Raw genomic sequence first — 11751 nt, forward strand, 5'->3', positions numbered from 1 at the left:
TGGACCCACACTCCTCCAGTCTGAATGGCACCAGCCCCTCCCTGCTGATTCACCTGGCTGATTTCATAAGGCTGGGAGACGGAGCGAGCTGCTGCCAGGAATCCCATCTGCTGGTTGAGAGTGCTGTAATAACAACGCCACTGAATGGTGCATTGAGTGGAAATGTCTTGAAACGGGCTGCTGGGAGCAAGGCCGCAGCTTCCCCACAGCAGGCTATGGCTGGGGCATTAACAGTACAAGGGACCTCTGCGCCAGGGCTTGCAGATTCCCAGGTGGGTCTGGGAGGACAGGCCCTGCGCCTGGAGTCCCTCCCTCCACCTAACTTTTTTTTTCCCCTAGGGTTAGCAACTGGGGAGAAATTTCCTGATCCCACAAGTTTTTTGTCTGCTTGCTCAACAGACTTGTTTGCCACTGTCTTTTCTGTGTGATTTGCTGTTTTGCTGGGCAGGAAGTTGCTTTGAAACTGCTGGTACTGGAGGTGAAGTGCCTTCCTTGCAGTAAGGCAGTGGTTAAAGCTAAGCAAAGCTTTCTGTTTAGAGCTTGTCAGAGCGCTCTGAAAGCCACATGTTTACTCAGAGGGGCTTGAAATGTGCTGTCCTGAATTGAGACCCAGGGGAGGAGTAGAAGATCCAGTTTGAAGTATTTGGAGAGGAGGGTTCCCCAGATACAGCTCGCTAATATAACCACATGACACTACTAATATGGCTCTTGTAACGTCTCATGCGTGCGTCCCACAGAAGAAAGCTGCGACCTGCTGGGATGGGCAATGCTGGTGGAGCACAAGGTATTGCGTGTGCCGCCCAGCCCACTAGTTTACTTTGCCCGCATAATGCTCGTGATTCTTCCCCCACCTGTATGGGTATAATGAGTGTCTCTAGGGACGCTCAATGGAGACCACAAGGTCTGGTTTAAACATTAAGTATATAACTGAAAATCAGCTGTAAAATTGAGATTCTGTGTTGGGAGGGAGCAGAGCACGTGGTTTCGGTGGCAACCACTGTAGTAACTTTTGAGAAGGTTGAAGTGGCAGGAAGGAAGTCAGATTGTAATCAAGCTGAGGTGATGAGAGTTTCTTCTTGTCTAGGTTAGCACTGAACGCTTTGTGCGCCATTGAAAAGCCCACAGCCCGTTCTAGCTGCCCCCCCCACCCCAGGTCAGTGAGAGATGACATCTTTCTATGCTGAACTGTGGCAGAAGACTTGTTCACTGTGCGCAGTCCAGGAAATCATCCATCACTTCACCCCAGCCAGCTTTTCATGAACCACAGCCGAAACCTGGTGCACTGAGCAGTGAGTGCTTCCTTCTGGCCTTATGTAGGAGAAGGGAATTGAAAGCGATGCCAGGATCCAACAATACATAGGAGTTTCCTTGGGGAGCCTGAAGATTTTTTTTCCTTGCAATTCCCTTACCCAGTGGGTTCAACTTCTAACCGTCAGTTTTCCAGCACTGGTCAGGGCTGATTACACAAAGCTGCCTCTCTGCTGTGATACCTCAGTACAACGCCTTGTGATTTGTGATTGTTATATGGCTTAAAGGTCAAACCTTCAAGTTGAAACCTGAGAGCCGCAGATTCAAATCCCATATAGCCTAGCTACAGGGTGGCCTCATAGGTAGACTAGGACATAGGCGACTTGTATTCTTTTCCTGGCTTTGCCTGTTAGGGAACCTCAACAAATCATTTTGCCTCTTTGTCTTGATTTCTCCCTGTGTATGATGGGAACTTTGATTAACCTGGTTGAAAATCCTTTGATTCAGTTTGCCACTGAAAACAATTAATTTGTCAAAACTGAAAGTGTTCACAACACTGAACCTCGTGACTTGAAAACTTTGGTGGGAGAAAGGGATACATATTTTGGAGTTGTCAAAAAAAAAAATCTGGTTTTTAAAGCCTGAATTTCTCTTCTTCTCCCAGACAAAAGCATTCTTCATTTAGAAATGTTTGTTGAGGTGGACTAAAGGATTTGAAAAAATGGGCAAAATCCAAGGGGAGCCTCTAAAAATTACCCAAGCAAAATATTTTGATTTGATCCAAATCTGTTGTTACTTTTATTTATTTATTTTTTTAATTGTTGGTATCTAGAAGCTTTTCTGGTTCTTGCCCCTTTGGCTTGAACCCGCTGCTATTTTGATACCTGTAAACAGGACAAGTTAATCATTTCCTGTCCAGTTCTTAGATACCCATTCCTCCTTCGAAAAAGCACTTTGAGTTTTGCTGATAAAGAGAGCAGTCTAAGAGCTTCTGGTATTGTATTTGTCATTCTGAACTCTATGCTGCTCACTACCATTTCCCAGAGGAGACAAGGTCATCACGTGGACCCTGTTCTGGAAACCTTGTTTTCAGTGCACTGATTTCAAGGAATTTTTATTTCAACTATGACTCTTCAGGACAGAAGCAAACCTCTAAAATACTGGATCAAACAGAAAGAGAGACAAAAAAAACTAGAACTCTTGGTTCCAAAATGATACCTTTTTATTAGACAAAAAAGGTGTCATTTTTGGAACCAAGAGTTCTAGTTTTTTGTCTCTCTTTCTGTCTCAGACCAACACAGCTATCAAGTACACCCCTGGATCAAACAAAACACACATGATGGGCTGGCCAATGATATGCAGAGACAACATTGTGCAACACCCTGTCAGAAGCACAGCAACTCAAAGTGTTGGGTGTGCCCAGCTCGGTGGACCATTGATTACATCTCCTGAGTGATTCTGAAATGGTATCAGCACTGAGGTGTTTAAGTTTATTGAAATGGGGAATAACTAGGCTGCAAGGTGAATGCCTTGTCATGTATACATCCCTTATCTCTGTGCTGTTGTGTCTAGCTGCCAGACTGCTGTGCTTTGATTACACTGAATAAGTGCTGTGTCCATACTAACTGAGAGAGCCTGGGGCTTCTCTGCGTGGGGGGGTTAATTAACAGAATAGTTATTTTGGAGGAGCTCCATCCTGAAGTAATTAACATGCTTTGAAGCGGAGGAAGTGTTTTTGAATTAAATCATTATTAGTCCAGAATAGTTTTAGCTTTGTTGGAGAATATGGATGAATATTCCAAGGACATTAGGTACTGCCTCTAGCACAGCAGCTTTGCTGGAGGATTACTGGCCCACATTTGGCCATTGCAACTGGCATCCCATTTTAAGGTCCTCAAATGACTATACCTGCTGCCACCACGGTAAAGGTCAGATGCCATGGTGATGAGCACAACCCAAATACACAGCGTTGCCTCCTCACCTTCATGTCATCAGGAAGCTGACAAAGAGGTTGGGCAAGATTGCAAGGCCCATCTGAGGTATGGGGGAAGGAGGAATGTATGTCGATACCCTGCAGAGCAGCTTGAGGTGGGAATATTTTGGGTCCCATTAAACTGCCCTGATAGGGCTTTAGTCAGTATGCCCTGCCGGGCTGTGGCATTCATGCCTCTGTAGTTATGGCTCATGGCTGGTTCAGAAATCTGGATGGGAGGTGGAGGAGCCTTGCTGGGAACCTGCAGGTGCAGACAAGGGATACTGCAGGGGGAACTGCCAGAGTCCTGGCTGGCAACAGCACCCTGAGGTCCAACTCCAGCCCCTGAGCCTGTGCTGCCTGAGGAATGAGACCCCTCAGGCATGCTACAAAGGATCAGACACTGGATGATGGACTGTCATTCCCCTCTCTGCTTTCCCCTATAAGGTCTTTGAGGCAGGGCTGATTCTCTTCTCTTTTGGTGCTGTGGCTGGCATAGTAGGGCTCCACTTTGAGTTGGGGCCTGTAATTGCTATTGTAACACAAACAATACCTAGCTCTTGTGTATCACATGTTGGGTCACTGCCATTATCCCCATGTTACAGGTAGAAAAACTGAGGCACAGGGCAGTGAAGTGACTTGCTCAAGGCTGCTCAGCAGGTCCATGGTGAAGTTGGGAAGAGAACCCAGGTCTTTTAAGTCTCTGTCTAGTGCTTTGCTCACTAAGCCCCACTGCCTTCTAATGATAACCCTGAGACTGGGCAACCCTTGGCTCAGCATGTGCCACTCAGCAGTGGGTCTCCTTTAGCTATTTGATTTCCAATTCAGATTGCCAAAGAGTGATCATGCCTGCCTGTCAGGGCGGTACTCTGACTCCTGGCCTTTCTTGTGTTGGTGCCTAGAGCCGGCTCTCTCTAACCCATTGCCTGTCACTTAGTGCTGGGAGGTGCGGAAGCAGAACAGCTCACAGTGGTGCTCCTTCATCCACACCAACCCTGACTGCCAAATTGATGGTGGCTTCCTCGACTACCTGGATGGGGTCTTCTGTGTCTTCCCCTCAACACTTCTACCGCTGGCTGTGACGCTCTATGTGAGGACTGGAGGGATGGGATTGTCACCCTGTGGGATGTTCTCGATGGGAGGTCAAATGGGGAAAGCCCAAGGGAGTGGGAGTGATGAATGCTTGTTCAGGGAGATCTGGAGGGAGAAAGCTACTTGGAAGGCAGCAGGAAAGTGAGGACAAGCCATAATGCATTACACGGAGCCCCAGGAGAAGGACGCTGCCAGGGATGGCATGAGCAGGGTAACTTAGGTTGGGCTGAGGTCATACAGATGTGGTAGAGGGTGATTTGGGGGAGCAGGGTAAAGAGAATGGGGGCACAGGGCTCTTCATCCATCCCAGACCACTTGACTTGATTTCTAGTGTGGTAGGAAACTCTTTCCATGGTGGCTTCTTGGCTCTCAGTAATGACCATCCCCCTTCCCCTGCCTTGGTTTTGGGGAGATTACCCAGAAGCCCTTGGGATCTCTTCTTAGCTCTTAGCACCCATTGCTAATTCACTGTTGGATTATTACAGGCAATGTGGCTGCTGTATCTCTTCATCATCCTTGGAGTGACAGCTGAGAAGTTGTAAGTATCTGTTCAGAGTGACCAGGAGCAAAGGGCATCAAAAAGACCCAGAGTCTTGACCTCTGTATTCATGACCATTTCAGTTTCCCATGATCTGGCCTGTGCCACAAGGTTTTGGTGATGGGAGTAGTCTCTGTCACCACCTATGTGTTTGGCATCCACATGTACATTAATGGATGTTGACGAAGCTGAGCCTTTTACAGTCAAAACACCTCCCCAAACATTGCAGGCTCCCAGTCGACACAGCTGCCAGCAAAATGCCAGCCTGGATGCAGCCCAGCAGTTGAGTTGGCAACTGTGTGACTTGGGCACCTTTCCATGCCTTCTGCTGAGTCACCCCCTTGCATGATGAGAGCACTGGTGAAAGCAGCCATGTGTGTCCCTACTCTGCTGATATTAGCCATGGTGGCAACTGCATGCCAGGAAACATTGCAGGAGAGGACTGGGCTGTACAGTCAAACTGCCTGACCCTACATTGTGGGGCTGCTGCCAACCACTGCTTTGCCAGAGCTGGAAACACAGTGCATGGCAGCAGAAGGGGCTCTTCCTTCTGGTTTAGTTCCTCTCCAAAGGATGGGAACTAAGCTGTGTCTAGATGAAGGCATTCTGCGAGCAGAGCTAGGTCAGTGAGGGGGCATGATCAATTTTACAATATATATTAGACCTCACAGAGGTGTCAGCTTTGGGAGAGTTCACAAATGAAATTACTTTGATGGCCTAAGTCCAGGATTGGGTATTTAGGGACCAGGCTTCCACTCTTTGATCAGTGGCTGTTGGTTTACATTACAAAGCCAGTGCACAACTAGGAGGATGAAGGAGGGGGTGCAGGTCAGGGAAGAGGGGCACTGGCAAGGCTGTGTATGTTGGGAGGCTGGGACTGGAATAGCAGGGGACTGGGTCAGGATTGAAGCCCATTATGAAGAGAAGGGGAAACAGTTTGTCCACTGATCCCTGTTCTGTACCATACACTCACTTCTGCCCATTCCTTGGCTCTGGGAATGGGGAATTATTACCTACTTGACTTTTCCTTGTCCTCTCTCTCTCCAGCTTTTGCCCCAATCTATCGGCCATCTCCACCAACTTGAGGCTGTCCCACAATGTAGCAGTATCCTTTCAGTGGATCCCTCTGCAAGGAGGCAGGGCTCAGAGAATGGACAGTGCAGAAGGAACAGGAAGCTTCATCTGCACAAAGAGTGATGGGGGCAGGGAATTGCATACCCGGAGCAGCGCTGAAGCTGCAGGGGAGGCTGTGGGGGAAGTGAAAGCAGCTTGATGTACTGGGGCTGTTCTGAGGCTCCACACGGGCTGTTGTCATGGCTTGTGGATCCTCCATGTGCCTAGTTGCCCTGTGGTATTAAGAAGAGGGGGGTATTCACTGTCTGTGATGGGAACATGTGCAATGCTGCATCTAGTATGCTTCCACATCCTGCACCTTGCATGCTTCCACATGCTGTTTCACTGTTTCTAGTATGCTTCCGCAATGCTGCACCTTGTTTGCTTCCACATCCTGTTTCACTTACTGTCGTTGGAACTGAAACATTTGCTACCAGAGCCTGAAAAACATCCCCTAGCCCAGGACTGAACCTACAAGTTAGGAGCTGGCATGAGAGACTGGGAGCAGGGAGGGGGCAGAGACTGGATGGACTATGCCAGGCTATTGGTGGACAGACTATTGCTGTTCCTCAGCTTTGGGAAGCTACAGCTAACAAGTGCCACAAAGGAGCTACTGGTAACTGTTGCTTAGAGGGAGTTTTCAAGAGCTTGTGGGGCTGGTCTGACTCTGCTCCCATCACCATCAGAGAAGCTTTGCCATTGACTTGAGTGAGAGAGAAGCCAGGCTGGTGCTTTCAAAAACCTTGTCTGCTGTTGTAGATGCTGCTCTGAGCAGGGAATGGAGCCCCCTGGCTCTGTCTTGCTGCAGCAACGTCACTGTCCAATCACTTCTCAACATACTTGTCATGCACTGGGATGCTTCTGAAGGAGGGCAGCAGACTCGTGACCATTTTGCAGATGGGAAAACTCAGTCATGGGGAAGTGGGATGTCTCAAAGGTCACCTAGCAGGCCAGTGATGGCAGGGAAGGGAACCCCTGGCTCCTGATTACTACGTTAGACTGAAGTCCTGCCCACTAGCTCCCACAAGCTAGGCTGTCCCCATGAGGCTTGCTCAGCAAGGTGGCAGGAGCAGGCAGTGTCCCCGCCCAGGAGCCTCTGGGAGGGAGGTCAGGCCAACCTGGCCAACCCTTCCTTAACCTTTGTCTCCATGGCGTCACTTTCCTGGCCTTTGGGAACGGCGCTCCAGATGTCTTCAGTGCGGTGGTGGCCTTTTCTGACCCCAGGACTGCGGGGCTGGCAATCGGGGCTCTCTTTGGTAAGAAGTATTTCCAGACATACAGCACTGTCCCTCCTCTCCCAAGAAACCTCATGTGCTTGCTGGCCCCACTCTGTCTGTAAGGGGGTGGCTAGGCATGTTGGTCCTTCTCCCCTGCTTATGGCTTTGTCCCCTGCTGCGTTTCCCCTACGTCCATGTTGGGGTGAGGAGTTCAGAATACCACTCACGTGCCAGGCTGTGAAGTGCAGCCTCCCCATCACTCCTGGCAGGTCTCTGTAGCTGCCTGTGGTGGGATGTGTGCCCTGGCTTTTCTCTCCCCAGTGTCCCTCACTGCTAGAGAGGATGGCCTCCTTCAACCTCACTGTTGGGGCTGCTGTGTGCCTTGGCCAGCAGGAAGTGCTCTGTGACCAGGATGTCTCACTAGATCTTGCCAGAGTGCTGTGACATGGCTGGTCACCCCCTCCCCATCCCACCTCACCCCACCCAGATTCATAGCACTCCCCTCTGCTCAGCCTCAGGCCCATCTCAGGGCTCCAGGTTCTCCTTCCTCCAACCTGTCCATGTGTGTCCAGGGGGGTGGGGAGCAGGGACGCCATCAGCTGAGGCCCAGGGTGTCAGATGAGGGAGCCACCTGCAAACCAACCACCAGCCCTGCCTGAGGGTGTCTGTCCACAGGTGCTGGCATCTTCGTGACCACCGTGCTGGCTGGTGGGATTGCCCTGGTGAAGCCCTTCACAGCAGCCTCCCGGCCGTTCCTCAGGGATGCCATCTTCTACATGGTGGCCGTCTTTGTGACCTTCTTAGCACTTTACTTTGGGAGCATTTCCCTGCCTTGGGCTCTTGGTAAGTCACGTCAGCCAGCTGTGGAGGAGGAGCAGCAGGGACATGGGAGAGCCACTGGGAATTGCTTACCCTGGTGGGAGTGCTTGGAAAGGACTTCTGTAGGGGTAAATAATGGGGTTGTGGAAAGGCAACTGAGGGGGTACAGGGAAACCTTGCGGGCAGAGCAGACAGGAAAGCCAGAGAAGTCCCTTCCCTCTCTGTGTTGCTCCATGGTAGGCTACCTTGGGCTGTACGTCTTCTACGTCTGCACCGTGGTGATCTGCACCTGGATCCACCGGAGACAAAGGGAAGGGTCATCCACTTCCAGCTCCAGAGAACCAGGTAAAAGAGCTGCCGGGGGAGAGCTCCAGCCTCATGGGACTGGCCTGACACTGTTTACCCTCACAGGTGACCTGTCCCCTCGTGATCTTTCTGTGGCCCCATTGCCCTTTTCTCTCTCCCTGTAGAGCTTGTGACAGAGTCTGAAAATGGAGGTTCCACCTCAAGTATGAATGGTGCAGATTTTGGTAGGTCTTGCCTTGCACATCAGGCTTAGGATGTGCACAGCTTCCTCACTACGTGGCGTGAGGCAGGGTCTAGTGGGTGGAGAGCACTGCTGGGAGTCTAGTTGTTCACTTGACTGCCACGGTCACAAATTTTGTTGGGAATCTGGAGACACAATGGACATAGAGAATGAATTTTCCTTCTGTTTGGAAGGACTCGGCACTGGGCTCCATTGATGGAGCCAGGCGAGGGACAGACACTTACCTGCATAGCCATTGGCTTGGAGAAGCAGACTCCCAGGACACTTGGTGTAGTCAGGGAACCGTCCCTGACTGGCTAGGCAAAGAACAGGGCATGGGCTAGGGAATGGCAGCTGAGGATGGCACTGGGGGACCTTAGGGGCCTCTGTAGACTGTGGACCCATGAAGCTAAAAAAAAAACACAGCAGCCCTATGCCCAACTCAATCTTTGCTCATCTCAAACAGGTGAAGAATATCGACCCCTGCTCCCACATGAGGAGAAAACACTCCACATCCTGACCAAATCCCTGAATACCCTGGATTACAGAAAGTGGAGGAGGAAGCCCTGTTACTGGAGACTCTTTGAAGTTTTTAAGGTAGCTTGGTTGCAGCCTTGTGACATTCCTTTTTTTGTGACATGGGCAGCTGGGCTGTGTTCCTGGCTGCAGACTGAGGCAGGCAAGTAACATGGGAGACCAAGGGAGCAGAACAACCTTGTTGTGTCTTTAAAGAATAGGCCCATCTAGATGGGGATGGAAAAAGTTCCTTCCTCTCTACCTACCAACCCTTTCCTGATACCAAGTGGAGCAATACCCATGATCACAGCCCAAGGGCTCTCTGCATCACTGAGCAGGACCTGGCTCCAAGGCCAGCATCTCAAAGGGCAGGGAGATCCTAGAGCACAGAAGCTAAAGACCTTGCTGTGATGACAGGAGCAGGTGCTAGAACAGGCTAGGAACACATGACTGTGAAGGTACTGGAGCTGCAGGCAGGTCTTTTGGACCTGACCTTTGGTGTCACCAGCTCACAGCTAAGTGAGAGGCACCAGCTCACAACCTGCCTGGTCTACCTCATCCTCTAGGGAGAAAATTGGCTCTCCACATTCTCTAGCATCCAGACCAGGTCCAGGGCTGCCAGGAGTGGTTCAAACTGCTCATCCCTCAAAGAACATGCCAGGGCATAAACAGTGGCCAGACCTGTGAGATTGGACTACTGAAAGCACCCAATGTCAATGGTCCAACACCTGAATAAATGGCCTGGCATGTTCAGAGATGGTTTGTAAGCACTCTGCCCCGTTTTGAGAACGGGCTGTTCCTGAGCTATTGGTGTAAGACACTGGCCGGGGTTTTGTGGGGATCATGTGTCTGACAACCTGGAGCAAAGTTGCAGAGTGCCATTGGTGAGCATGTGGCATTGGAAGGTGAGGGATCTGTAACTAGGGGGGAGGGTACATAATGTGTATGTACAAGAGGGGGGAGTTGTGGGGGTGGCCATTGTTGCAAGCCCGACCCCAGAGCCATCTGTTCCCAGATGCCAATTGAGTTTGTGCTGCTGCTCACCGTTCCCATCGTGGACCCTGACACAGAGGACCGGAACTGGAAGAGACCGCTCAACTGCCTGCATCTGATCACCAGTCCCCTGGTCTGCATCCTCACACTGAAATCTGGTGCCTGTAAGAACCTGGTGTTCACCCAGTGCCCCTCTCTGGCCCCTACCTGTGCCCAGGCATCCTGCGTCCACTGCCCAGCAGAGCACAGCTTACTGGCTTTGCAGTGGGAGCTGCACTACACTGTTCCACTGGCCTCACAGGTGCCTGAGGCTCAGGTCATTATAGTTGCCACTCCTAGGAGTGCAGCCATTTCAGGACAGATCCTCAGCCCCTGTACATACTTCCTCCTCAACAAAGGGTGGCGGGGAGGAAGCTGGATAAGAGCAGCTCTGTAATGTCTGTGCCAGGGTCCTACTGAGCCTTCTGCTGCCATGGGTAAGAGGAACTGAGCACTCTGCAGGCTCCAGCTGGGTGTGCTGGGAAAGCAGTGGTCCTATCTGCTTAGCAAAGAGCAAAAAGAGTGTTTTTTCCCTTCTCTCATGGGCATGTAGCACTGCTGGCCACTGGCTGCTGCTCTCTCCCCTCCGCTTCAAGGGGGGCTGCATTTTCATTCTGGATGAAGTCCTCAGCTGGTGTCCCAACCCTCACCAGGGGAGAGGAAAGAAGGCATTCACTTCAGCATGTGCTCTGCTTTGGCTGTCCTTGCCAGCAGAGCTACCCCAGGGAGCCAGTGCAAGCTACATTAACTTGTACCAAGGCCTGTTAGGACCCTGCCTAGCTCCAAATTGGAGACCTTGAGCCCCCTCTGCATACCTTAGATAAAAAGCAAGCCCCACGACTGATCCCTGAGGCTTGCTGAGGGCTGTTGGTTTGTACCATGCCAGGCTTGACCTGACCTGAGGCGCTCTGTGTACTGACCATTCTCCCTTCCCCATCTCTCCCTCCTGCAGACGGACTGTACAAAATCCAGGGTGTCTTCCCCATCTGGGGCATGGTGATCCTGATTGGGGCTTTCCTGGCCCTTGTCGTCTTCTTCACAACAAAGAACAGGGAACCACCCAAGTACCACTGTGTAAAGACCTATTGTGACAAGTCCCCTCCCCTTCCCACCTAGTCCAACCCTGTGCGACCCTTCCCTACTCACCTCTCCCATCTGTCCAGTGCTGTCCCCTTCCCATCCGGTCCAGCTCTGGGAAGAGCTAGAGGCTGATGACGATCAGATGGTTCTCATCAGCTGGGGTCCTGAGCCTGTGCTGATGCCTCCAGCTGCCTTTGGGAAGAGGCTGGAGTCTGATTCCCAGCTTGGCCAACATTGAAGCATTGGGGAGGGTGGGTGGCCTTGCCAGGCCCCCTATTTTCCCCAGCTATGGAGCTAGGGAGCTGGATCTCTCAGGTGCCCCAGACACATGATTACACTACGGTGCCCCTGCTCTCTCCCTGACAGCTCTTTGCCTTCCTGGGTTTCTTGGCCAGTGCCATGTGGATTAAAGCTGCTGCCACTGAGGTAGTCAACATCCTACGGACCTTGGGTGTGATCTTCCAGCTGAGCAACACTGTGCTGGGCCTGACGCTGCTGGCCTGGGGGAACAGCATCGGTGGTGAGGGGACGTGTGTGTGTGTGTGTGTGTGTGTGTGTGGTGTGTGTGTGTGTGTGTGTGTGTGTGTGTGTGTGTGTG

The 11751-nt window shown here is 51.3% G+C and overlaps 1 protein-coding gene across 1 annotated transcript in view; it reads left to right on the plus strand.

Annotated features, from left to right (window-relative positions):
• Positions 1 to 2528: 2528 nt before the first annotated feature.
• SLC8B1 (solute carrier family 8 member B1) overlaps positions 2529 to 11751 on the plus strand; it is a 14094-nt gene continuing 4871 nt past the window's right edge. Inside the window, exons 1-12 of the mRNA XM_019506696.1 lie at positions 2529 to 4013; positions 4158 to 4310; positions 4798 to 4850; positions 5898 to 5954; positions 7113 to 7219; positions 7856 to 8023; positions 8240 to 8344; positions 8470 to 8529; positions 8992 to 9122; positions 10057 to 10198; positions 11026 to 11147; positions 11520 to 11673. Coding sequence (XP_019362241.1) covers positions 3792 to 4013; positions 4158 to 4310; positions 4798 to 4850; positions 5898 to 5954; positions 7113 to 7219; positions 7856 to 8023; positions 8240 to 8344; positions 8470 to 8529; positions 8992 to 9122; positions 10057 to 10198; positions 11026 to 11147; positions 11520 to 11673 — 1474 coding nt within the window. The 5' untranslated portion in view covers positions 2529 to 3791. The remainder of the gene's footprint in view (positions 4014 to 4157; positions 4311 to 4797; positions 4851 to 5897; positions 5955 to 7112; positions 7220 to 7855; positions 8024 to 8239; positions 8345 to 8469; positions 8530 to 8991; positions 9123 to 10056; positions 10199 to 11025; positions 11148 to 11519; positions 11674 to 11751) is intronic.

This window comes from Gavialis gangeticus, unplaced genomic scaffold, assembly GCF_001723915.1.
Source record: "Gavialis gangeticus isolate Ggan-Ray unplaced genomic scaffold, GavGan_comp1, whole genome shotgun sequence".
NCBI lineage: Eukaryota > Metazoa > Chordata > Crocodylia > Gavialidae > Gavialis > Gavialis gangeticus.